The 26,718-nt window shown below is 56.9% G+C and overlaps 1 protein-coding gene across 4 annotated transcripts; it reads left to right on the plus strand.

Moving 5' to 3' along the window:
- The first annotated feature begins 1,004 nt into the window (after positions 1 to 1,004).
- Positions 1,005 to 26,718, plus strand: FBLIM1 (filamin binding LIM protein 1). 4 transcript variants are annotated; one of them, XM_055332933.1, is made up of 8 exons: positions 1,005 to 1,024; positions 8,464 to 8,733; positions 15,767 to 15,936; positions 16,429 to 16,546; positions 18,414 to 18,583; positions 21,124 to 21,302; positions 22,145 to 22,262; positions 25,177 to 26,718. In XM_055332933.1, the coding sequence occupies exons 2-8, from the start codon at positions 8,484 to 8,486 to the stop codon at positions 25,288 to 25,290; spliced, it is 1,119 nt and encodes a 372-aa protein (XP_055188908.1). In that variant the 5' UTR covers positions 1,005 to 1,024; positions 8,464 to 8,483; the 3' UTR covers positions 25,291 to 26,718. The 4 variants fall into 4 exon arrangements, with proteins under 4 accessions (XP_055188908.1, XP_055188905.1, XP_055188907.1 ...); XM_055332930.1 differs by lacking the exon at positions 1,005 to 1,024 and adding an exon at positions 2,436 to 2,554; XM_055332932.1 differs by lacking the exon at positions 1,005 to 1,024 and adding an exon at positions 3,092 to 3,150.

Genomic DNA, 26,718 nt, shown 5'->3' on the forward strand with positions numbered 1-26,718 from the left:
GAGGCCAGCTGAGGACAAAGCTGGAGCCCGGGGCTGCACACTGACAAGTCCTTGAAACAGGCAGAGGGACCTTCCTCTAGGGACTCAACTGCCTTGAGGTTCAGACTTTGCTAAGGGCAAGAGGCAACCTTAGCCCGACCCCCAGGATCCTGTGAGTCTACTTTACCATATAAAAATTCCTTTAGAAATTTCCTTTATCTCTAAGCCCCCCCAGATCCATGTTGGCAATCATCCCCCAAGCACAAGACCCACTGATAAACATCTGAAGGGTCTCATGACTCAGGTTTTATTAGCCGGTAATAAGTGACCTTTCCCCAACAATAGCCAACCCCCTCAAGGTCCTAGAAACCTTGCTTCCAAATTCTTTAGAGAGGACGCTATCCCTAAACCTCTCCCAATCAGCCACCCCTCACAGGCCCTGGGGTAGCAGCTCTTCCTGCCCCCGGGGCCTGTCCCTGTACTTTAATAAAACCACCATTTTGCACCAAAGACGTCTCAAGAATTCTCTTGGTCATCGGCTCCAGACCTCACCCCACCAAGCCTCACCTATATCCCAAAACTTCAACACAGAGTAGGTGCCCGCCCGACGTCTGCTGCCCCGAAGCCCTCTTCCGGGCGGTAGGTGCCACGCTCCCCTCAGACTGGACGGCGGCCAACGTCCACACTGCCCCGGGTCTTTCCCCCAAACTCTCTCCTACCCCTTCCCTGCCACCCCCACCGGGGGTCTCAGCTGCCACAGCCCTAATAAAAGATTGAGCCCCCTTGCTCGGTGCTTGCCAGAGAGCCGGCCCAGGGCTGGCAGGACAGGAGGGGAGCGGGGAGCAGGGGCGCTCTGAGCTCGCAGACAAAGGGCGTGTGTTCCCATCCAGTGCACTTCCTGGGTTTCCATTACAGGAAGCTTGGCACCTGCCAAGGTGACACTGACACCACCCGGGCTGGTGCGGGACCGCCTTAGCAGGACGCTCCTCTGCACCCAGGAGCAGCGACGGAGGCGGAACCCGTGGCCAGAGGTGCTGAGCAGCAGGTAAGTGGTGGCAGCTGGACCCCCCATTGCCCTTCGGCTTCCCCCTTCCCCAGCCAGGCTTAGCCTAAAGCAGCTGTGGGGAGGCCTGGGCCCTAGAAGGAGGCGGTGTGGCTCTGGACGGACGAGGGCCCCAGATCAACCCTTGGGTGCCTCATTGTCTCACCTGGGGGTGCAGTGAGGTGGCTCAGGGGAGATCATGGAGGTGAGGAAGGGCAGCTTCATTTTTGTCTATTCTAAATAAGCTTCTGGTTTACAAAGCACTTGAAAGGGGGGGTTCTAGACCCATGGTATCTGCAAACCCCGGGTCACACCTTCATCCTTAAGATCCTTCCCATCCCTGGCAGCCAGCAGCGCCCCCCTCCCAAGGCCCTGGGGAAGCTCCGGGGGCTGCTCCAAGAAGCAGCTCCTAGCAGCGCTGCAGGCCCGGGAATGAGCCCGACCAAGAGTTCGGGCTACTGGGTCTGCCTGGAGTCTGCCTCTGCTCCGCCACATGGGGTTCTAGAAACCTCACTCCACATCCCTGCTGGTGGCAGACGCAGGGGCCTCGGGACCAGCAGAGCAGCACCCAGGGGCACCGGTTCCTCTGGGTTTGAATCCAGAGCCACCACTTGGCCCTCCTGCGGCCTCACGCCTCTCCGGGCCTCAGTTTCCTCAACTGTGAAGCAGGAATGACCAGCCCTGCGGCCCGGGGCTGTCCTGGAGATTCGATGGAGGGGGCTGTAGGTCAGGCGCCTGCACATCGGAAGCCTCTGCCATGGTGGCTACTGTTTTGGTATCGTGGAGGCTGAGAGGTTCAAAGGTGGGTGAGGGATTCAGAGAGGCTGGGATGAGGAGGAGGAGGGGAGGGGGAAGGAGACCGGTTACCCAGGTGCCCCCCTCTCCCCCCCAAGTGTGAGCCCCTCAGGAGCCGCCCCAGAGCCATCTGGCCTGGTGGACCCTAGGTCTGGCCACAGGGGTGAGCTAGACCCTGCCTGGCCTCTCCCCAGATGGCGCTGGGTCCAGCCTCTGGCCTCAGCCTCTGTGGGTTTAATCAAAAGAACAATCTGTTTGCCTCTGAATCAGACCCAGATTCCTTTTCCCAGCAATGTTCCCGAGGCCTCCGGGGACCCAGACGGCCCATCCCCATCCCGGCTCCATCTCCTGTCCTGGGGCCCGGGCTCCGCTTCCTCCTCCCCGCTCCGCTCTGGCTTGGGTCCGGGGACTGCAGGGGTGGGAGGGAGGTGGACACTGCAACCGGGTGGCAAACCAGGTGACCTGATTGCCTCCTGGGCGCTGCATACCAGGCTTCCTGGAGGGGCCTGGGCCCCCAGGGGGACACAGGGACCCCGCTGCAGAGGGTTTGAGGGTGTACACAAGTGGCGATAGCCGCTCAGGACAGCAAATTCAGATGACTTGCTGCGATGAGCCTCTGAGACCCCCACCCAGGGTCACCCCTAAAAAAGCCCCAAGCCCAGAATATATTGACCCATTGGCTGCCAGAGCGGTTCTCACGGTCACTACCACCTTTTATCCTGAGGCTGACCCCGAGAGGTAAGCAGCCACTACCCCCATTTTACAGACAAGAAACTGAGGCTCCAGGAGGTGGTGCGACTGCCTAGGGTCACTGGGTTAGTGAACGGCCCCATGGAACCCAGGTCCCCCTGACTCCTAGGACCCTGGGGGAGCCCAGATCCCCTCGACTCCTAGGACCCTGGGGGGAGCCCAGGTCCTCCTCACTCCTAGGACCCTGAGGGAGCCCAGGTCCCCCAACTCCTAGGATACTGGGGGTGTCCAGGTCCCTGACTCCTAGGACCCTGGGGGAGCCCAGGTCCCCCCCCACTCCTAGGACCCTGGAGGAGCCCAGGTCCCCCGACCCCTAGGACCCTGGGAGATCTCAGGCCAGACTCAGGTGTAGGTATCGACCCCCCAACACACCCCGGACAGGGCAGGTGGGGCCGACCCAGGTGACCTAGGGAAGGAGGGGAAGGACCACGCAGGGCGCACAAAGGCGGGCGGGAGCAGCGGTCGAGGGAACAAAGGGCGGCGCGGGCGCGGCCGGGCAGGTGGGGGGGCAGGTGGGGGGGCAGGTAGGGGCCGCCTCCGCCGCCGGGGCTCCGGGCCCCCTCCCCCGAGCGTCACCTTTTATGGTAAGGCGGCGGGGCGGCGGGGCGGCGGGGCGGCGGGCGGCGGGGCGGAGGGAGCGAGGGGCGGGGAGCGCGGAGGCGCGGGCGGCGCGGGGCTCGCGGGCTCGGGCGTCGGAGCGGAGCCGCTGGGGGCGCGGGCGGCGCAGGTAAGCGGGGCGGGGGGGGGGCGGCCCTTGCGCCCCTGCCCCGGCCACACACGGGTGACAGCGCGGGCCGCGGCCCCCCGGCGCCCCCGGCCGGGACCCCAGCCCCGGCGCCCCGCGGGGTCAGCGGGGTCGGCGGGGCCGGGGGGTGGCGGGGCCGGGGGGTGGCGGGGCCGCCCGGGTGCGGGGGTCTGCGGGGCGCCGGGGGGAGTGGGCCGGGCGGAAGCTCCGCACAAAGAGGACGCGTCCCGCACATGGATCGCATTAGACCCCGGCGGCGCCCCGGGGTGACCCGGCCTGCTCGCGGGAGGGCGCCGGGCCCCCGCCCAGCCGGGGTCAGGGGAGGGGAAGGAGGGCCCGGGGCCGCCCCTCTCTGGGCCTCCAGCCCCGCCGGGGGCTGGCCAGGGGTGTGCGGGGATCCTCCCCCAGCCCTGCTCCGAGGTCCCGGGAAGAGCCCGGCAGCGCCCGGATTCCTGCCCTGGAGGACGGAAGCCAAGCCGGGGCCTCCCAGCACCCCCCCCCCAGGCAGCTCGCCCCGGGGGCTCCTCCCCGTCGGGGGCTGGGGGACCTGCTGGCCTGCTCCCTGCACCGACCGAGTCCCCAGATCCGGAGCGCGCTCTCCTCGTGTTCCCCCAGCCAAGCACCTTTCAGGACAGACTTTTTTATTCTCACTTTAGGAAAAAAGGGAGGCCCAGAGAGGGTCAGTGCCCTGCCCGGGTCACCCAGCAGGAAGGAGGTGGGGCTTGGTGTGAATCCAGCTCTGCTTCCTTGGCTTCCCTGAGGTGGGAGAGAGGGAAGGAGAGAGGGAAGGGGAGCCCCTACCTAAAGCTGCAGGGTCCTCTGCTGGGGGTGGGGGCCTGGGGGGCTGGGGGGCGGGGGCGGGCACAGTCTCATGCCCTCCTCCAGCAGAGTCATTCCAAACCGAGCATAGGTTGTTTTGTCCCAGTATCAAAGAACAAAGCTTACAGGTGGTTCCAGAAGTTCTTGGAGGGGGTTGAAGGAGTAGGAAGGAAGGGAAAGGGGGGCACTACCGGCAGGCCCTGCAGCTCAGCCAGCCTGTCCCCTGCCCAGGGCTGCAGCCTGAAGCCGGGCTGGGTGGTTGGCTGGCTGGATCTCAGCCTCCTTCCTTCCTCTTGACAGGAAATGACTTTCTTTCCCTTTGTTCCCACTTTCTCCGCTTACCCAACTGGATCTCAGATCCTCCCTCTGCGGGAGGAAGGATGGGGGGGAGGGTCCCCTGGGTGCGGCTGGCCAGTAGCCACACAGGGAGCTTTCTCACACATACCCCACTCCGGGGTGACCTGGGGGCAGTGGGACCTGAGCGGAGTCAAGGCCCCCTCTCTCTGCAGCCCTGGGTCCAACTGACAGGCTTTGAAAGTCCCCAGCGGGGCCCCTTCCCCTGGGGCCTGAAGTCCCTGCAGGAACCGCAGGGAGGGGTGGCCTGGGGGGGTGGGGGTGGAGCTGCCCAGCTGTGAACATCTGGCCTCAGAGCCAGGACGTTTGCCTTGGATGTTTTCCGAGAACTCCACAGATCTGACTTCCCGGAGGGGTGGGCTGGGGTGGAGTGGGGGTCAGAGCGAGGTCGGAGGGAGGTGGAGGGGGCGTCCACACAGCCTCTGGGGATGAGCCCAGAATGCACTGACCACAAGGAAATCTATCCGGATCGGGCCATTCCAGGGTGAGAACAGGCCTGAGGATTTGGAGGCCCTGCACCATCCAGGGAAGGAAGAGTATGCCATCTCAGGTCCAAGGACACCCCCCTCCCCGGGACTCTGGGCAAACGGTGCTCAGTTAGAATTCCGGGTCTGCTAACTCTGCTAAGATGACCTGGAGAATTCACTTTTTTTTTTTTTAATTTTTATTTATTTATGATAGTCACACACACACACACAGAGAGAGAGAGAGAGAGAGAGAGAGAGAGAGAGAAGAGAGAGAGAGACATAGGCAGAGGGAGAGGGAGAGGGAGAGGGAGAAGCAGGCTTCATGCACCAGGAGCCCGATGTGGGATTCGAGCCCGGGTCTCCAGGATCGCGCCCTGGGCCAAAGGCAGGCGCTAAACCACTGCGCCACCCAGGGATCCCGGAGAATTCACTTAACCTCTCTCAGCCTCACTTGGAACCACCTGTAGAGTAGGGACTTACCAGGTTGTGTTGCAAATTAGGTGCCTTTTTTTTTTTCAAAGATTTTATTTATTTATTCATGAGACACAAGAGTGAGAAAGAGGCAGAGACACCGGCAGAGGGAGAAGCAATTTAGGTGCATTGTGAGGCTCAGAGAGCATGTGCCACAGTGCCTGGCACACAGCAAGCGCTTGGTCACTTAGTGCCACTGCTGTTGTTTTTTGGATGTGAATCTCTGAAAACTGCTCACAAAAATAGACTCTTGGGATCCCTGGGTGGCGCAGCGGTTTGGCGCCTGCCTTTGGCCCGGGGCGCGATCCTGGAGACCCGGGATCGAGTCCCACGTCGGGCTCCCGGTGCATGAAGCCTGCTTCTCCCTCTGCCTGTGTCTCTGCCTCTCTCTCTGTGTGTGTGTGTGACTATCATAAATAAATAAAAAAAAAATTTAAAAAAACAAAAACAAAAACAAAAATAGACTCTTAAACTTTGAACAAACTGTAAAGCCAAAGTATCAAACAACGTGGTTTTACATGACATACGATCGTGGCAGCCAACAGAAGAAAGCACACATACTTCCGAACATCACTTATGGAACAAGAAACAAAAGGAAAGTCCTTTGAGAGAACTTTTTTCCTTTTTTTTTTTTTTTTTGAGGAAACTTTTAAAGCTCTCTTCATATGTTGGTTTCTTATTAAGAAGACGTATTTTATATCAGAGTGAGCTATGTGGGGTTTTTTTTAAGATTTTTAATTTTTTTTAAGGATTTTATTCATTTATTCATGAGAGACACACACAGAGAGAGAGAGGCAGAGACACAGGCAGAGGGAGAATCAGGGACTCGATCCGGACCCAGGTCATGCCTGAGCGAGCAGGGAGAAGCAGGGACTCGATCCCGGGACCCCAGGATCATGCCCTGAGCCGAAGGCAGAGGCTCCACCACTGAGCCACCCGGGTGCCCCTGAGCTGTATGTTTTAACCAAACATATAAACCGATGTAAGAGGAATTGAGGCACATTTGTTGTGTTTGTTACTATTATTCCTTCAATCACCAAGAGAGTCCACGGTGGCCAATGGACTTTGAGATAGAGGGGCCCGTGAGTGGCCATGTAGGTTCCAAGCCCACCATGGGGTCCCTCAGAGCCCTCAACCCCGTCCACCCAGCCCCGCTTCTTGAGATTCACGCGCCAGGTCCCTGTTTACTCTTCTCCGCACACACCTGTGGGCTGGGCTTCGGCGCCACGTCGGGGTGGCTCAACTGGAGAGTGACTTAGAGGGATGTCACCCTGGGCATCAGCCCTGGGCGCCCAGCGAGGACCTCTGGCTGGATGTGGTCGACTCGCCGTCCCCCCACCCACATGGCCTCACCTCAGCCTTGGCCTTGGCAGTTTGCCTACTGTTTGCAGACACCACCTGGGAGCCGGTGGTTGGGTGGTTGGGCTGCTTGACGTCAGGAGAGTGCTGCCCGCCGCCCGGCTCCCAGATCCCGGCTCTGATGCCTACACAGGACTTGGGTCACAAAGATTGCGGGCACAGCTGAAGTCACATGCAGTCACTTGGGGGGGTAGGGACAGACATGGTGACAGCAAGCCAACCTGTCCTGTGATGGGCTGTCATCGCCCTGTGGAAGCAGACAGCTGCCCCCGGGAGGGGTCGGGAATCAGGGGAGGCTTCATGGAGAGGAGAGTTCGAGCTGGGCCTCCAAGAAAAAGCTGACAATCGCCCTGTGGGGGGGGCAGGGGAGGAAAACCTGTGGGGGTGGGGGGGTGGGAGGGACTCTCCAAGGGGGCAAGAGGAAGGTCGAGAAAGGGTGAATGGTCCCGGGTGGTCAAAAAAGAAGTAGAGGGGCGCCTGGCTGGGTCAGTCGGAAGAGCGTGCGACTCTTGATCTCAGGGCTGTGGGTTTGAGCCCCATGTTCGGTGTAGAGATGACTTTAAAATAAAATCTTTTCCCCCCCTCTTTTTAAAGAGTGAGGGAGAGAGGGTGGGGGAAGCGGAGAGGGACAGGGAGAGAGAGTGGGCTCGATCCCATGACCCGAGATCATGACTTAAGCCCCAAGCAAGGGTTGGATGCTTAACCAACTGAGTCACCCAGATGCCCCTAAAAACAAAATCTTTTAAAAAAAGAAAACAAGTTGAAGCCAGAGGAATTCGGACTTCATTTGGAAGGTAGCAGGAAGCCATGGAAGGCTTTTCAGGAGGGGAGAGACAGATTGATGCTCTAGAAGGATCACTCAGGGACAGGTCGGGAGCAGGACTGGAGACCACCAGGGCTCCCCCGCCACCACCACCCCCATGCCTGGTTTTGGAGACGGGACAGGCTGAAAGATTCTAGAATCCAGGCCTGACTGGATGCAGAGGCTGATACAGAAAAAAAAAGGTGCTGGCTGTGGGCTGGGCTGGGGGAGCAGCAGGGCCCCGTGGTCAGGAGCGTGGGCCCTGGACTCCAATCCCAGCCGCGCTGCTGTGTGAGCCCGAACCAGTGAGTTTCTGTCTCTGAGCCTTGGGCTCCCCACCTGCCGGGAAGGTACTGCCCCCTGTGGCCGGCAGGACTCGGGCCTGGGTGGACAGAAAGTGCTGGGGGCCGGCGCCTGGGGTGGGCCCTGGTCCCCTGCCCTCTGCCTCCGGAGGCCCAGCCCAGGGCGCTGACAGTCCAGGCCGCGTCCTCCCCCGCAGGGCTGGCCCGGCCCCCAGGGACCCCCGGGGCTTCGACCTCCCCGGAATGGATCCCGGGGTGCGGCCCAGTGGCAGGCGGGGACCCTCCTCAGCTCTCAGATGAGGAACAGTCATCTGCGGGCGAGCAGGGCAGGGCTGCCCTTTGCTTCCCCGGGTGTGCCGGTCGCGGGAGGGGCCCGTGTGCAGCACCGTTGGCCAGGTGACACCTGCCCTCCCCCACACGACACCCCAGCCCTTCTCCGTCCGGACCGGGCCGCTCCTGTCTTGTTAGGAGAAGGGAGGCCCCACGCCCCGGGGACGTGTGTCTGTCTGTCTGTCTAGGTGGGACACATCCCTGTGCCTTGAGCCCCCCACCGAGCCTGAACCCCCCTCTGTCCACAGCCCCACCAGGAACCAAGACGATGGCCTCAAAGCCTGAGAAGAGGGTCGCCTCGTCTGTCTTTATCACGCTGGCCCCGCCTCGTCGAAACGTGGCTGTGGCTGAGGAGGTGAGGCGGGCAGCCTGTGAGGCCCGGCCGGGCCGCCCCTGGGCACCTGCTGCTCCCGTCAAGGCTCCCGGGGCTGGCGCGACAGGGAGGCCCAGCCCTTGGACCCCCCCTGCCAGGGTGGCCGCCGCGGTGCCAGCTGTACCACCCCAGCTCTCCAACGGAGGTAAGAGGGCCAGGGGACTGGGCAGGAGGCTGGGGCAGGGGCAGGCCACTCACTCAGTCATCGAGCACCTGCTACGTGCCAGCACCCTCAAACCCACCCGCGCGGGTTTGAATCCTGGCTCTTCCACTTGGCTGTGTGATGTTGGCAAGCCACCTAAGCTCTCTGTTCCTCAGTTTCCTAACCTATGGAATAGGCGTAATGATAGTACCTTCCTCAGAGGACTGGAGGAGTTAATGCATAAGTTTGGGCCAGCGCCTGTCATGTAGAAAGTGTTAGATGTGTTGCCAGTTGTCACTCTTCTGGGTAAGACACTAGGGACCTGGAAAAAGAGACAGGGCTTTCGGCCTACATGAAACTCAAATCTTAGTGAGGGAGACAGATGACAAAAATATATAATGTTGGAGAGAGAGACACAAATGCTGTACAGGGACAAAACACGGTGAAGAGGTGGGAGGTCCAACTTTTTATGGGATGGTCAGGATGGCTTCTCCAAGGGGCTGACATTTCAGCTCAGCTAAGACCTGAATGACAGGATAGAGATGGCCAGTGGAACAGCGACTGCAAAGGCCCTGAGGCAGGAATGAATCGAACATCTCGAAGGACCTCAAAGGGGGTCTTATTCTCTCTCAAGCTCTGCCATCCACTTGCTGCGTGGTCTTAGGCCAGCTGTCTGTTTGCTTGGTTTTGTCCTCTGGGAAGTGGAAATCTGGTCATGTATGTCATACATCCGTCATAGAATGGATATACTTCGTACATGGCTGTACCTTTACCTGGTGCCTGGGCCTGCTGGCGTGGTGACGAAGAGCCTTGGAGACTCTGCTCCGTGGAGCCTTAGCTGTTGGCTGGGTAGAAGCAAGGAAGGAAGACAACCCAGGGGCCTGGGGCAGGGAGATGGCTCACCTACTAGGACACCAGGTGGAATAAGGAGGCACAGAGACATCAAGGATGAGCCCCCTGAGGTCCCCGGGTGCCGAGTCAGATGTCCTGCTGTCCCCGAGCAAAGTTAGGGTAGCCCTGTGCGTCCATCCCCCCAGAAACCACCTGAAGACCAATAGGAACTGCCCATGCGGGGAGGCCGGAGAAGGGGCCGTGCGTGTACACGTGTGGGAATACGTGAACGATCGAGTAACCTGCCTCTTCGTGTGACACAACCCTGTAGACTGATCTTTCCTTCCCAACCACACACCCCAAGAACACGGCCTCCTCCGGGTACTTCCATGTCCAACCAGGACCACGATGACCGGAATTCACGCATCACGACGTGTGATCCAGTGGGAAAAAAATGAAGACCCTTCTGGGTAGTAGGGGGAGTCCAGGGTAGATAGTTTAGATGCCCAGATGCCAACATTTCCAGGCCGTTGTCACGGGTTGTTGGAATCACCGTCGGAAGATTCCTGGAGGGAGGGAATGAGAGCAGAGCGCCCCTGGGTGGGGGCGCCCAGCAGCCGTGGGCTGGTCCCCCATCCTCTTTGCCATTTTGGCAGCTCAGGGAATCTCGGGGTTGAGCCTCACTTGAGTGGGACGGGATCTAGGGGAGCCGCTTGGTCGCGGGTCTGACCGCAGAACACAGAGCGGGCCCTGGGGCCCTGCCAGCTGCTCAGAGCCATCTCTGCTGCAGGCCGTCATCTGACACCTCGGCTGGGGCTTGTCCCCTGGGAATCCACACCCATTTCTTCAGCCCTTTCATCCTGATAGAGGTCCCCACGCCCCCCTCGATGCTCACGCGGACTTCCACGGCCTCACCAACTTCAGGAGTCCGTTTTTCTCTTGGCTTCTCTTTCAAAGTCTGCTCCTCCCGCTGCACCCCTGCCTGGGGGCCTCAGGCCTCTCTCTGTCTTGAACCTGTCCCCTGCCTTGGGTCCCGGGAGAGGCCGAGCGCTCCCGCTGCCCCTCCGGGGATCCGGTTCCTGACTCACCGCAGCCCATCTGGAGCGAGGCTCTCACAGCCCAGCAGCCTCGGCACCAGGAGGGGCTTGTTCAGACACAGCCCTGGGTGTGCGGGCCCCACCCTGGGTGTTTCTGACGCAGCAGGTCCGCGGTGGGGCCGGAGAATTTGCATTTCTGACGCCTTTCGGGGTAATGCTGATGCTCCAGCCTGGGGAGCGCACTCGGGGACCTGTTGCTCTGGCCCACGGGCGGTACCAAGCAAGTGAAGCTTGGGGAGTAGAGGACTATGGTCTTCAAGGCGTGACGGCAGCAGGGTCTGAACCAGCAGGGGCCGCTCCACCTGGGAACCGATCAAAAATGTGAATTCTCAGGCGCGTCCCCCAAGGCCGCTGAGTCAGAAGCTCTGGGGGTGCGGCCCACCGTCGGCATTTGAGCAAGCCCCCAGATGATTCTGCGGCTTACTCACAGGTCTAGAATAATCCTCCCACCTGTACAGTCCCTCGGGCCTTGGGAGAAACGGGAAGGGGCTCGTCATCTTTGCAGATGGACAGGAAACGTGAGGCCCGGGAGGCGCCCCAGTGAATCCGCAGGGAGCGGGAGCCCAGGCCGGGTCTTCAGGGCGGGGGCGCTGGCGTCTGCTTTCCTGGGGGTCTGAGCGGTGTGACCCTGCGTGGCCTGACCCTGCGTGGCCTGAGATGGGAGGCGAGTGGAGGGCAGGCGTGGACGCCTTGCCCCATAGGGTTTTCGGGGCAGGTTCGCAGCCGCACTCGGGCTTCTCCCCCGAAGCCCCGCGCCCTCCTCCCGGGGAGCTGGCGGCCTTGCCGGGGCAGCCGGGGTGCGGGCCAACCTCAGCCACCCTCTGGCCCGGGTCTGGAGCCCGGGGGCCCCGGGGACCCTGCTTCCCAGCCGGGGTTAAACTCTCCTGCGCTACTCGTGAAGCTGATACCATGCCAGGGTCCTTTCCCCGTGTGTGTACGTGTGTTGGCTTTGGGTGATTCTTTTTTAAATTTTATTTTATTATTTTATTTTGTTTTTTAGAGAGAGAGAGCAGGGGAGAGGCAGGGGCAGAGGGAGAGAATCTTAAGCAGACTCCGTGCCCAGGCTCAGTGCAGAGCCCGATGCTGAGATCACCACCTGAGCCGGAATCAAGTCGGACCCTTACCTGGCTGAGCTACCCAGACGCCCCGAGTGGTCCTTTTTTAAATTTTTTGTAAATTTTTTTTTAAGATTTTATTTATTCATGAGAGACACAGATAGAGAGAGGCAGAGACACAGGCAGAGGGAGAAGCAGGCTCCCTGCGGGGAGTCCAATTTGGGACTCGATCCGGGACCCCAGGATCACACCCTGGGCCGAAGGCACACTTTCAACCACTGAGCCTCCCAGACGTTCCTGGTCCTTTTTTTTTTTTCTTTTTTTTTTTTTTAATGAATCTTTAAAACATACACAGAAATAGAGCCTCCCTGGCATCCAGTTCCCATGACTGCTGATTTTGCCACGTTGTTTCACCTATTTCTTTTTTTTTTTTTTTGTATTTTTTTTATTGGAGTTCGATTTGCCAACATACAGCATCACGCCCAGTGCCCATCCTGTCACGTGCCCCCCTCAGTGCCCATCACCCAGGCACCCCAACCCCCGCCTGCCTCCCCTTCCACTGCCCCTTGGTCGCTTCGCAGAGTCAGGAGTCTCCCGTGGTTTGTCTCCCCCTCTGACGTTTCCCCCTCAGCTCCCCTCCCTCCCCTACAATCCCGTCCACTATGTCATATTCCCCGTATGAGTGAGACCATATGCTCATTGTCCTTCTCCGACTGACTGACTTCACGCAGCATCACACCCTCCAGCTCCAGCCTCATCGAAGCTAGTGGTGGGTGGTCGTCGTTTCTGGCGGCTGAGTGATGCCCCCTGTACACAGGCCACGGCTTCTCTATCCATCATCTGTCAAGGACCCTGAGGCTCCTCCCACAGTCTGGCTGTTGTGGACACTGCTGCTGGGAACACTGGGGGGCAGGTGTCCCAGCGTCCCCTGCATCTGTATCTTTGGGGTGAATCCCCGCAGTGCAATTGCTGGGTCGTAGGGCAGCTCTATCTTTGACTCTTTGAGGACCCTCTGCACTGTTCTCCAGTGGCTGCACCAGTTCCCATTCCCACCCCATGCAACAGGGTCCCCCCTTCCCCACATCCTCGACAACATTTGTTGTTTCCGTATCACCTATTTCACTTTTATTTTCCTGTTTACGTTTGTGAAAATTTTTTTAAAAGATTTTATTAATTTGAGAGAGAGAAAAAGAGAGCAAGTGCACAAGCCGGGGGAGAGGCAGAGGGAGAGGAAGAAGCGAGGGGGCTGGATCCCAGGACTCTGAGATCATGACCTGAGCCGAAGCAGACATTTGACTGAACCAGCCAGGTGCCCCTTGTGAAGTAATTTATTATTATTTCTTTAAGATTTTATTTATTTATTCATGAGAGACACAGAGAAAGAGAGAGGCAGAGGCACAGGCAGAGGGAGAAGCAGGCTCCATGCAGGGAGCCCGACGTGGGACTCGATCCCAGGACTCCAGGATCACACCCTGGGTCAAAGGCAGGCGCTCCACCGCTGAGCTACCCAAGGATCCCCTTGTGAAGTTATTTAAGGGAAACCCCAGTAATCGGGTCATTTCAGCCCCACTTCTTCAGGGTAGACCTCCAATGACGGCCAGCTTCTTACAGAACCACAGCACCAAACAGCGCCTAACAGAGTTAACAAGGTTGCCTTACGATTGTCTAATACTCCTCCGTAATTACTTCTCCCTGACGTACCATAAAAATGCCTTTCGAGTGTTGGATTGTAGCAGAATGAAGGGTTCGCAGTGTCTTTTCTTGTGTATTCGTATTGTATTCCCTGCATATTTCTTGTATACTCAGTGGAATATTTCACTCTTCCTCATCTACAAAATGAGAATCCATGAGATGATCAGTCCTTGGAATCAGGATCCAAAAAAAAGCCTATGTCAGCTGGCCCATGAAAATAAAAAATGAGTCACCAACGCAAGTCCCATGGAATGGAATTTAAAATTTTTCTAGGGGCGCCTGAGTGGCTCAGCTGGTTAAGCATCCAACTCTTGATTTTGGTGCAGATCATGATCTCAGGGTACTGGGATCGAGCCTCAAGGCGGGCTCCGTCGGGGATCCCTGGGTGGCACAGCGGTTTGGCGCCTGCCTTTGGCCCAGGGCGCAATCCTGGAGACCTGGGATCGAATCCCACGTCAGGCTCCTGGTGCATGGAGCCTGCTTCTCCCTCTGCCTGTGTCTCTGCCTCTCTCTCTCTTTCTCTCTCTCTCTCTGTGACTATCATAAATAAATAAAAATTTAAAAAAAAAAAGGCGGGCTCCGTGCCCAGTAAGGAGTCTACTTGAGAGTCTCTCTCTCTTTCTCCCTCTGCCCCTTCTTCTTCAAAGAAATAAGTCTTTAAAAAAATAAAACAAAAATTTCTAGTATCCACATGGGAAAAAAAGTAAAAGGAGTAAGTAATATTAATTTTTTAAAGATTTTATTTATTTATTTGAAAGGGAAAGAGCATGGGAGTGGGGCAGACTGCCCGCTGAGCAGGGATCCCAACTCGGGGCTCAATCCCAGGACCCCAAGATTGTGACCCGAGCCAAAGGCAAACACTGAACTGACTGAGCCACCCAGCTGCCCCAAGTGATATTAATCTTAATAATGTCTGGAGGGGGATCCCTGGGTGGCTCAGCAGTTTAGTGCCTGCCTTTGGCCCAGGGCATGATCTTGGAGACCCGGGATCGAGTCCCACATCGGGCTCCCTGCATGGAGCCTGCTTCTCCCTCTGCCTGTGCCTCTGCCTCTCTCTGTGTGTCTCTCATGAATAAATAAATAAAATATTAAAAAAAATAATGTCTGGATGCCTGGGTTGACTGAATAAACAAATGAATAAATAAAATCTTAAAAAATAATAATTTTAATGTCTGTTATGCCATATGAGACAGTAAAATGATCATTTCAGCAGTAATGAAAATTATCAGTGAGATATCTTACATATTTTTTTTTCAGTCCTGGGTCTTCCAGCACATCTTGATGTGGACCAACCACATTCCAAGTGCTTAATAAATAGCCACACGGGATTGGTGGCTGCTTTATTAGACAGAACAAATATATGAACTCTGTATGGTCGTTTTTCTCTAAAGTCTTTTAATTCCAGTCTTTTAATTCCCCATTCTTTTTTTTTCTTTTCTTTCTTTCTTTCTTTCTTTCTTTTTTTTTTTTTGCATGCCATTGCCTTTTTGAAGAAAGTGGGGTCAGTTTCTGATGTTTCCCTTTGCTTCCTTGAGGCCTCATTCAACTCACCTGCTTTTCCGAATTTATCCTAAGTGGAGTTAATTCTAGAGACCTGACTAGATTGAGTTTGGCTCTTGTTTGTGTCTTGGGATTTGCTTTGGAAGAACATCTCTTAGGTGTGCCCGTACCTGCCTACAGCGTAACATGAGCCCGAAGACCCCTGGTGCCTGCTGGGGTTAATCAGTGCATTCACGTGGTGACAGCCTGACCCTCCTCTGGAAAATTCTACATCAACATTTAGCTTGATGCTTTCAACACTTGATATCAGGATCGATTATTTAACCAGGGTGGTGGTTCCCACACTTGGGTGACAGTCCCTGGGAGGGCTGCTTATGCTCTATACGGCTGGGCCTCCCTGCTGCAGGTTCCGATTCTCCAGATCTGGGGTAGACCCAGAAGGTGCATCTTTGACCCAGTCCCAGGCACTGCTGGCTGCTGCAGAGCCAGGAGCCACACTCCGAGAGCCACGGCCTTAGGGGTTGAGTTTGTTGGGAGCCTTCTCGCAGGGAATCGGGGCCCTCGAGCGCCCAGGAAGGGCGTGCTGTGATGCAGGGCTCTGATGCCTGTTTTCTGAGTCCAGCCCGTCCCATCCTCACGACGGCCTGGAAAGATTGATTCCCACCTTTCAACTGAGCAAACAGACCCAGAGAGATTAAGTCTCTTGCCTAAGGAACCTAAGGAGCCTGAGATGGAACCAGGTGTGAGTGACCCTGGACCTGAGCTCCTGGCGCCCCCACCGTATGGCCTCCTGGTAAGTGGGCACCTTTTCTGTCCACCTGCAGAGGCTCAGGCCAACCCTCTCTCCCCTTCTGGTTGCAGGATGTTCTCCGCCTCCTCCTACCCTGGATGGCGAGGACGCGCTCCCCGACCTGGACCTCCTCCCACCTCCGCCACCCTCCCCCGATGAGGAGCCTCCTGCCTCGATGGGGGCATCGGTCATTTCAGACTTCGAGCAACTGCACCTGCCCCCGCCCCCGCCCCCACCACAGGTACTGCTAGCCCCTTGGTCCCCCCAACGGAGCCCCAGGGCCTGCGGGGATTTAAGACTGGAGCTTGCTCCTGCTTGGGGGCTGTCCCTCTTGGAGACCCCAAAGCCTGTTAAAGGTGGACACGGTTTTCAAGGTCCCTGGAGGAAGGCTGCCGTAACTCCTCCCCCTCAGGTGCTCCCTTCAGCTCTGAGAAGAGGTTTCTAATCCTCTGCCCTTAGCAGAGCCCATTGTAGAAACTGGAGGGATTTCCAGCCAAGGGAAGATTCCAGGAGATTTCCCCAGGAGTCCAAGGCAGCAGCTTTGGGCCCCAGCCACCGCTGTAACCGTCCTGCCGAGTGACGTTAGGTCACCTGCTTCTCCTTGCCTTGGTTTCCTCCTCTGTACAGTGGGGCTGACTGTGCCTGGTGCTGTCAGAGGAGGAGCTGAGCTCCAAGGGCAGTGGGGTCCCCACTGGATAACACCTGTCCTGCCCTCCCCCTGTGTCTCCCACAGCCCCTGGCGGAGGGGCCTCCACTCCAGCCTCGGCCCAGTCTTCCCAGGCCCGCGGAGGAGGAGCTGCCGCCTGCCCCAGAAGAGCCTGCTGCTTTCCACGAGAGAGAGGCATCCACAGGTAGGGGCTCGGGGCCGAAGGATTCTGGGTGCTCCCCAGGGGCCCTCACTGGACAAGCATGAGCTTCCAGGTGGGAACTAGGAGAGCAGAGACTCCAGCCTCTGTCCTCACTCACTGTTCCGTGATGGGCCGTAGAATCGTACATCAATTTTATGTGTCTTGCCTTCATCTTTTTCTTTTATAGCTGAAATCCATTTTTTGGTGCTAGGGGTGTTTTGTTTTGTTTTTTTTTAAGATTTTTTTTATTTGACAGCGAGGGAGGGTGTGGGAGGGGCAGAGGGAGAGAGAGTCTTAAGCAAACTCCTTGCTGAGTGCGGAGCCTGATGTGAGGCTTGGTCTCATGACCCTGAGGTCACAACCTGAGCCTAAATCAGGAGTCGAGTGCTCAGGTAACGGCACCTCCCGGGCGCCTCTAACTGAAATCAATTTAAATATCGATCAGCAAAATGTGCTATGATAGCAAGATGCCTTGAATCTTTTCACTATTTAATTTTTTGAACGCACAATGTTCTCACGCACACAAGATAAAAAGCATGGAAAGGCATACGGGGAAAAGTCTCCCCTTTGCAGCATCCCTGTGTCCCCCGCTTTCCTGCCAGATGGGCAGCCTCTGTTGTTAACGTCTGTGTTGTTAACGTATCCTTCCAGAGATATCTTTTTTTTCTTAAGGTTTTATTTATTTATCCATGAGAGACACAGGAGGAGAGAGAGGCAGAGACACAGGCAGAGGGAGAAGCAGGCTCCACGCAGGGAGCCCGATGCGGGACTCGATCCCAGGACCCCGGGATCACACCCTGAGCTGAAGGCAGACTCCCAGCCATTGAGCCCCCCAGGCGCCCACCTTCCAGAGATATCTGACACATATGCAAGCAAATGCAAATACGTGCCTCCCCCCACACCCCCCTCAGCTCACAAACTGTAGCAAACTGTGCTCTTCTGTACTTTACTTTCTTTCCTTCAATCATCTCAGAGCTCGTCCCACATCAGAGCATAAGTGGCTCTTTGTTTTCACGGCTGCATAGTATTCCCTGTCGGGCCCTGCCGTATGCATTTAGCCAGTCGCCTGTGGACGGGCACGTAGGTGGTTTCTTGCTGTAATAACAAGGCTGAGACGGGTTGCATTGCACGTAGGTCATTTTGCCTGTGTGCAAATTTCTGAGAGAAATTTCTAGAAGAGGAAATACTGTGGCCAAAGGGTAGGTGCATTTCTAACTCTGATCTTTTTGCCATATTGTCCTTTGTGCTCCTCCGGACCTGCACCCCCACCAGCAGTGTCTGAGGGCACCGCTGCCCGCAGCCCCCCCAGCCCCGTGTGTTATCCACTTACTTAGTAGCTAGTAAGTGCTTAGCAGGCACCACGAGTCCTCTCTACTCCAAGGTTATAATCTAATTCTCTGGTGTCTTCTAGTCTTATGGTTTCATTTTTCACGCTTGGGTCTTGGATACATTTGGGATTATCTGGGTATAAAGGTGTCACAACGGAGCCTCCTTTAAATTTTTACACATGGCAACCCACTTGTTCCTATGCTTTGTCCTTTGATGCTGTGTCCTTTGATTTAGGCTTTTTTTTTTTCTTAAGATTTTATTTTTTTGAGTAATCTCTACACCCAACATGGGACTCGAACACAACCCCGAGTCAAGAGTCACAGGCTCCACTGAGCAAGGCAGCCAGGCGGCCCTGATTTAGGCTTTCGGAGGCTGTTCACATTCCTTGTTACTGCTCCTCCAGAAATGAGGCCACACACACAACCCCCCGGGGCTCGAGGCAGAGACCCGGCACTCTGGGCTTCCAGAGTTCTGGGGGTGCCTGGGTGCAGTACTCCCAGGCCAAGTGGCTTCCAACCCATGTCTCTCTCCTCTCCTACAGACGTCTGTGGCTTCTGCCACAAGACCGTGTCCCCCCGAGAGCTGGCCGTGGAAGCCATGAAGAGGCAGTACCACGCCCAGTGTTTCACGTGCCGCACCTGTCGCCGCCAGCTGGCCGGGCAGAGCTTCTACCAGAAGGATGGGCGGCCCCTCTGCGAAGCCTGCTACCAGGTAACCACCGCCACCGCCACCCCACCGAGGCTGGCCTCCGGGCGCCAGGCACTGGGCTGGGCCCTTGGAAGCTGTCCCATTATTTCATTCCCCACAGGAATCCTGGGGGGCAGGTGTTCTTGGGCCATTTCACAGGTGAGAAAGTTGAGGCTCAGAGAGGGGAAGGAGCTCAGCCACGGTGTTTTCGTTTTCTGTGGCTGCTATAACAAAGTACCACACACAAGGTGACTTCCAACAACACACGTTTATTCTCGGAAGTCCAAGGGCAAGTTTGCGCTCCCTCCAGGGGCTCTAGGGGAGAATCTGTTTCCTTAACTTTTCCGGCTCCTGAAGCTGCACCCCTTGCATCCTTTGGTTCCTTCGCAGGGTGGCATCTTGCTGCAGTGTCCTACTTCTTCTGTGTCAAAACTCCCTCTGCCTCCCTCTTGCAGGGACACTTGGGATGGCACTTAGGGCCCCCTCAGGAGCGTCTCCCCATGTCAAGACACTTCACTCGATCATATCTGCAGGCCCCTTTCCAGGGAAGGTTCCAGGGATTAGGCCCTGCATGTCCTGGAGGCGTTTACCCGGCCTGTCACACAAGTCACACTCCGGAAAGGAGTGGAGCTGGGATTCCCCCCAGACCCTGCCTGTGCTCTCACCTCTCTCACCTAAAGCCACACGTTCCGATGCAAGGTCTCACGGAATCTGTGTCACCTCTGAGTGCCAAATGCAGTCCGGGAGAGAGAGCCAGATTGGATGCATTGATGTTAGAATTGCTAACCCTTGGGGCGCCTGGTGGCTCAGGGGTTGAGCACCTGCCTTCAGCTCAGGGTGTGACCCCGGGGTCCCGGGATCGAGTCCCAAGTCAGGCTCCCTGCATGGAGCCTGCTTCTCCCTCTGCCTGTATCTCTGCCCCTCTCTCTGTGTCTCTCATGAATAAATAAATAAAATCTTAAAAAAAAAAAAAAAAAGAGGGATCCCTGGGTGGCGCAGCGGTTTAGCGCCTGCCTTTGGCCCAGGGCGCGATCCTGGAGACCCGGGATCGAATCCCACGTCGGGCTCCCGGTGAATGGAGCCTGCTTCTCCCTCTGCCTGTGTCTCTGCCCCTCTCTCTCTCATTCTCTCTCTCTGTGTGTGACTATCATAAATAAATTTAAAAAAATTAAAAAAAAAAGAATTGCTAACCCTCTGACGGCGTGTGGTGTACTGACCACTCACAGACGCATCACCCGGGTGTGTACAGGCCTCACGTCATCCTCGTAAGTTGGTAGCACCCGGGAATCTGCGTTTTTAGCGAGTCTTTCGGGTGATTCTGATCCACACTCCAGTTTCAAAACTACTGATTTGAAGGGTTAGATTTGGAGGACTAACGGGTAGAAGCCAAGCAATCTGATGACAGTCTCAAGACATCACCACGGCCAGTGAGGCACCATGGGAACAGCAAGGAGCCAGGCCGTCCCCACCCCATCCCTCTGACCCCATCAGATGACAGCAGGGGATAGCCTTATCCTCTTCCCTCAGCTTAAAGCCAGGCAGGGGTGAGGCACTGAGGGGAAGTGGGGGCGAGGGAGGGCTGACAGCTGGAAGCATCGGGAAGAAGACTCGGGGTGTTCTAGGGAGGGAAGAGCTGCCCCCGGACAAGGAGAGAGGGAAATGTCCCCACCAAATGGGAGCAGATATACTCCCAATGGGAGCAGCGGAGACCAGCATAGCTATGAAGTCAGGGTAGGTGAACAGGAGCACAGCCAGGAAGGGAAGAGAACTGTCTAGAAGAGAAGGTGGACAGGCTGCAAGGTCTTTACCCTGCGTCTCTCTCTCTCTCTCTCTATCTTTCTCCCTCTCCCTCTTCCCTACCCCCTCTAATCCTTCTCATTCCAGAAGGGATTTGAGGCAGCTTACAAGAATGTACAAATACCTAGAGTAAACAATATTTGTCAAGAGTGTTCAGAATGTTGTCAAGAGTGTAGATCTCATGCTAACTGTTCTTACCACAATGAAACTTCAAAGATAGATCAAGAAATCAGAAGAGAGGAAAATCAAAGTAGAAAGTGAGATGAGACCAGAGGGCAAGTTCGTACCCCAAAATATATGAATAAAGGACTCCCTACAGTCAGTCCTAAAAGTGGAACCTGGAATTTGGCTCTGGGCTTCCAAGTGGCCAAATGGAAAAGGGAAAGAGTTTCAAGGTGTATTGTCTACAAGATAAAAAGCACACCAGTTCTTCCAGGAATTTCTTTTTCTGACTCTGAGGTTTAAGAGAAATCTCTTAATCTGTCCTGTGGGCCCCTAGTGGCCACTGGCCTTAAGCATGTCCTAGTGACAAAAAAATGCAGTAATAGTTTCTTGGCAGGATTGCTAACTGTAGGCCAAGGATACAATGCCAAGCTTGATTCACTTTAAGCAACGATGGAGGTTTTGGGGGGCGGGGGGGTTACAGGCTGGTTGCATGAGTACGAGCCCTTCTCCCATAGCCCTGTGGGTAGCCAGCCAGAAACCCCTTTCGGCTTGGAGTGGGCAAAACCATGGGATGGCTCTGAAGCAATGTCCCTCTGTCCCAGGACACCCTGGAGAAGTGCGGCAAATGCGGCAAGGTGGTCCAGGAGCACATTATCAGGGCCCTGGGCCGGGCCTTCCACCCCACCTGCTTCACGTGCGTTACCTGTGCCCGGTGCATCGGGGACGAGAGCTTTGCCTTGGACAGTCAGGATGAAGTGTACTGCCTGGACGACTTCTATAGGTGCGAGAGGGGTCCGCGCCCTGGGTGGGACTCGGCCACAACCGAGGTGCCCGGCCCGAGCTCCCGGGGCTGGAGCAGAGCTTTCCTGCACTCCCCACGCTCAGAAACCAGTTGACCTATTCCACACACCCTGTATTTGACCGCGCACCTGCTTGTAGCTGAATCTCTGGGTACCTGCGCTGTGCCAGCCACCCCACGTGGGTTGGGCCCTTTGATCCCCAAGACTGGCCTGTCAGGCACGTTCTATTAGGCATTCTGCTTTACCAAATGTGGAAACTGAGGCAGGCAACAGACAAGTGCCTGGCTGATAAGTATGGAAGTTACCATGCAAACCCCCAGACCCCAGGAGCTCCCCGTGGAGCTAGGGCCTTAGGAAGCAGTAGCCCCAAGCTCGGGGTCAGGCTCAGCCCTGCCCTGGGTTGCCCACTGCCCAAGGGGAGACACATGTCTCTGTTCGAAAGGAAGAGAAGCAGCAGCAGCAGCAGTGACCTACATTACAAGATAAACGAAATGGGGGTCAGCCCCACGGAACACACAGATTTCCCCACTTTCTCAAATTCAAACGTTGCCCGGTCACTTCCTTGCCTCGAGCTAATTATACCCTGGGAAGCGGCGCTGATTACACCCGTCTCTCCATCCGCTCCTGCCCGGAAGAAGGAGGCGGCTGTGGCTGTGGCTGCAGGTGCAGTCACATGGCAACACGTCTGAAATAGCTCCGGGCGGTGGGGGATGTGGGGGACGTCGGGGGTTGGGGGGAGCCGAACCAGCGCCGCCCCGGCTCCCGCAGCTGGTTTCTGCGGGCCTGGCCTCAGCGCCTCGAGCGTGGGTTCCCTTCCCTCTAGGAAATTCGCCCCGGTGTGCAGCATCTGTGAGAACCCCATCATCCCTCGAGACGGGAAGGATGCCTTCAAAATCGAGTGCATGGGGCGGAACTTCCATGAGAATTGCTACAGGTGCGAGGTGAGTGGGGCGGTGAGGAGCTAGGATCGTGCCGCGGGGGGAGGGTATCGGGGGGGGCTGGTGGGGGCTCCCCGAGCTGTGTGGAGAGCCCTGCAGGTGCCAGGCCTATGCTGGGCGCCGGGGCCCAGGGACGAGTCGGGGGGGGGCCCAGCTCCCACGTGCTCACCGCCCAGTAGCAGACACGTAAGAATGGAGACAGTTACAGACACGGTCTATTGACCCGAGCTCCGAGTTAATGGTAAAAACCAAGCTCATCCTGCTTTTCTCAAGAAAGGGAATCTCATGGGAAGGCCGTCGGTGAGGTCGGTGAGGTCGGTGAGGTCTCCCTCCATCTCTTGGTTCTCCCTGTTTTGCGTGCTGGCTTCGTTTTCACTTCCTGGGGGCTAGCATCCTGGGTGAGGAGAGGGATACGGGCATGGTCACCCTTCCCACTGAGGAACCCCATCTGGGGACCGGTTCAGGCTCAAGAAGGCTTCTGATTGACCCAGCTTGGGTCACTTGGCTATTCTGAGCCAATCACTGCCTGGGAGCTCTGATTGACAACCCCCCGGGGTCAGGGACGCTGAACCCTCAGAGGCGCAGAGGGGGTGTGGGGCAGAGGCACAGCACAGGCGTCCTGTCCAGGTGCTGGGAACGAGCGTGTATAAATCAGCTTTGGGACAAAGGAGGCGGTGATCAGGTCCAAGCAGGGCGGTGCCATCAAAGGCTCTCTGGTGGAGGAGGCAGTGCCTCACCTGGGTCCCACAGGTGAGCAGGAGCTTACCAGGCATTCAGGGGAGGAAGGGAAGTCCAGACCGAGGCACAGGCCTTTGAAAACCCACCGGGACACAAGCAAGCCTCGAGAATCAGAGGGGAAGTTTTAGGTTTGTCTATAGTGTCGTGTGCCAAAGGGTGTGGTAGCAATGAGGCCAGAGAAAAGGAGAGGGCCTTATGTGCCAAGCCAAGGAGTCTGGACCTCAGGCTGCCGGGTGGAGGGAGGCTGAGATGGGGAGGCCGCTTAACTGGGTGCAGTAGCCCCAGCCAGAAATGCCCAGCAGAGGGGCCCCCGCTCAGCAGGGTCCCATGCTTGCTTCCAAGCTCTGCTGTCACCACCCTTGAAATCCTTCCTCTTTGAACAAGAGGCTGTACTTTGCACTTTGCCCGGACTCTGCAAGTATAGTCAGTCCTGCTGCGAAGGCTGAGTCCTGCCCATCCTCTTCCCCTGTCACACCCCATGTTGCTGATGTGTCTTCTTGGTGACGGTGACAAAGGTAGCAACTTTTAGGGGTGCCACCGAAGTGGGGTGTCCAGAGGAAATCTCTTAGTCAGCCCGTGAGTAATTCCAAGCGTCGATGTTACTTTGCACTTACTTAGACCTGCCTGGAGCCAAGAGGCTGTTTGCACAGTGGCCAGGGCACTCAGTGGAGAAGTTGACGTGGTGCGTTGCTCCCGGTTCGAGGTCCAGCTGATAACACATCTTGAAAGAACAATGATGTCGTTCAAGTGCTGTTATCACCACCTCGACTTCCCCAGGTGGCGACTAGCTTCTCCCTGAGGCCAGCTGCTGAGCCAACAGACCCTGCCTGCCTGCCTGCCTGCCCCGGGTGGGCTCGGCCAAGGCGGCCGTGAGCGTCACCCACGCTGCTCCCATAGGTCAGGGCTTTTACATTTCAGAGGGTAACGCTTGAGCCGTGGCCTGGAACTGATTCGGGGTGCTGTTTCCCTGGACAAGGAAATGGGCTTCGAGGTTGCCATCTCAGATGAGGAACAGGGGAAAAGGCTGAGCCCGAGAAAAGTGGCTCTAAGCCCTGTGGGTCGGACCCGGGGCCAGCCGGCTTCGGGCCCCCCCACAGCTGCCTCCAGACGGCGACTCGGTCATGGTGGCGGTGTTTTCTCCCTCGATTCTAATTTTGGAGAGGTCACATGTCCCCCTCTGGGATCTCAGGTTTGGCACCTGATACTCTGGGAACGCCTCACAAGTGGCCTTCAGGATCCGGGCCCCCTGTGGGACTTGGGGTGCAGTTGCAGGGAACAGACACACGAGGGCGCCCTTCTCCCCCGCTGTGCCGGGTCAGGACGCGGCCTGACCCCAAAGTTGTCCCGGTGGGGAGCAGCCCCTCTGGTCTGATCCATGCGGCTTCCGGAGGCTGCCAGCCGCGCCCTGTACCAGGTCCAGACCTGGACATTAATTGTTCCCGTCGTTGCTATCCAGCGTGTGCCCAGGGGAGGCCCTGATGGGGTGTGGGCAAAGTTTGGGCCCCGAATCCCCGTCCTCCTTGGTCCGAAGTCCTTGGGTGATTGGAAAAATTGGAAACATTAAAGTTTGTGCCAGTGCCGAAGCTGTGCAGATGGGGGAGCTTCAACCGCTGCAGAAAAGACCCCTGGACTCGGGCTGGAGACCTGTCCTGCCTCAGCTCCGGAATCAGCTGTATGGCCTGGGGCAAGCCCGTCTCTCCCCAGACCTCAGTTTCCCCATCGGTGGAATGGAGGGACTGGACCAGATTCAGTTATTCACCAAGCAGATGTTTATCGCTTGCTCGTGGTGGACCAGTCCCTGGTCTAGGTGGGGTCTAGTGGTAAATGGGGTTACCGCCTCGCAGAGCTCACGTTCTAAAAGGGCCGCTGAGTGGTTGGTGAGGCCCTTCTAGCTCCTTCCACAATCTTCTGAGCGTCCTCAGCTGTCCCCCTCAGCTGACTCTGCCCTCATCACTCACACCTCCGTGTGGATGAGAGCCCCCACGTGTCTTGTCTTCCCTGACCGAGACCTGGCCCAGGTGTGTTGGGAGAATGGGAGTGGGGCCACGTTCCCCACCTGTCGGGAGTACATTTATTTGGTGAATTTCATCAGCAAATGCTGGGGTCCCCTCTGGCCAATGGGCTCCAAGCTGCCGTGCTCAGGCCTAGGGTCCATCCACTTGTGCCCTGTTTCCCGCAGGACTGCAGGATCCTCCTGTCTGTGGAGCCCACGGACCAAGGCTGCTACCCCCTGAACAACCGTCTCTTCTGCAAGCCGTGCCACGTGAAGCGGAGCGCTGCAGGGTGCTGCTGAGGGTGCCTTCCGGACCCTGGGGCCGTGAGCCGCCCACTAGCCCTGGACTCGAGGGGGGGTGGGGGGAAGCTTTCCTGACTCAGTTTGCCTTTCTGACCCACTCTTGCACACTTTCCTTCTGAGCCAGGACGGGGACCAGCCTGCAGCTCTGCCCACTATGTCTGGGACGCAGGGGCTGAGCCACCCCAGCCCCCTCCCAGCTCACGGGTGGGTGGCTGGCAGCCGCTCCTCCTGCTGGCCTCTGTGTCTGGAAGGCTTCCATACCATCAGCCTCATGCCCAGGGTTCCCATCTCCAAGGCTCCAGCCCCGCTTGAGCACTGGCCCTGACCCCCATTTCATGGGTGAGTTAGAGTGAGTTCTCTAGATGACACCCTGTGTCCCTAGCAATGACACTTTAGCTGTCCCCTAGGGGATACTAAGACCAGCCATGGCCTGTGGACCGAGCTGTTTGAGTAAACTCCAAGGTCCCTTAAAAAGCCTTTTTTAAAAATTTGAGGTTTAAATGATGAGCAATATTCTTTGGATTTGGGGCAAGGTGGGGATCTTAATAGGACGTTTCATAAATGTACAAGAATGTGACCTTGTGGTGGCAGCTGTGGACTTCTCACCCACCCATGTCCAGGAGGACATGTCATGCTGACATGGGGACCAGACCGAGGTATGCACCTGAACGACAGACAGGAGCAGGAGGAGAGGGTGGTACATGCTGATACCCAGGGACATCAGTGACCACACTCTGCTCTGCCATCTGGCGCTCCTCCCGGTGCGACAGTGACTCAGCATTGATTAAGTGCCAGTTGTATGCTGGGGAACAGGGTACAGGAGCTGTGCATGTTCCTCCTACAGCCTTGACTGGGGCTGTGCACACAAACCCCACACATGCGCACGCATCTTCCAGGACAGTGCTGGGGTGTCCCCTCAGCCTCCCTGTTTATCCCCCTGTGTCTCCCTCGACCCTCCAACCCAGGCCACCCTGTAACCACTGTTCCTTCAAGGCCGTACCTAGAAGATTCTTCTTCCCTTTTAAGGAAAATCACTTTTGTTGCTTTGTAACTTCTAAGACATGTTGTAAGGCATAAACAAATTAAACAAAATGTGCCTTCCTCCCTAGGGTGGTCTGGACGCACCACACACCCCTGTGGGGAGGCCCTGGGCTCCGAGCACCGGGAGAGTCTCCCTGTTGAGCCCCATTTCTGGCCCAGAGCTTGGACAGTGAGTCCCAAGCTCCAGGCATTCACAAAGCACCTCCACAATATTTGTCGTAACCGAGGACCTCCTATTCGCTTATTCCTTCATATTTTCTTTGACTCAACATACTTTTTACTTATTTCGAACTTTAGAATTATGCTGAACGATGTATCCTGCAGCCACGTCTTATGTGCTAGTTATGTTTTTTCCTATTACACATGAAAATAAACGCATACCCA

Source organism: Nyctereutes procyonoides, unplaced genomic scaffold (assembly GCF_905146905.1).
Source record: "Nyctereutes procyonoides isolate TBG_1078 unplaced genomic scaffold, NYPRO_anot_genome, whole genome shotgun sequence".
NCBI classification, from domain to species: Eukaryota; Metazoa; Chordata; class Mammalia; order Carnivora; family Canidae; genus Nyctereutes; species Nyctereutes procyonoides.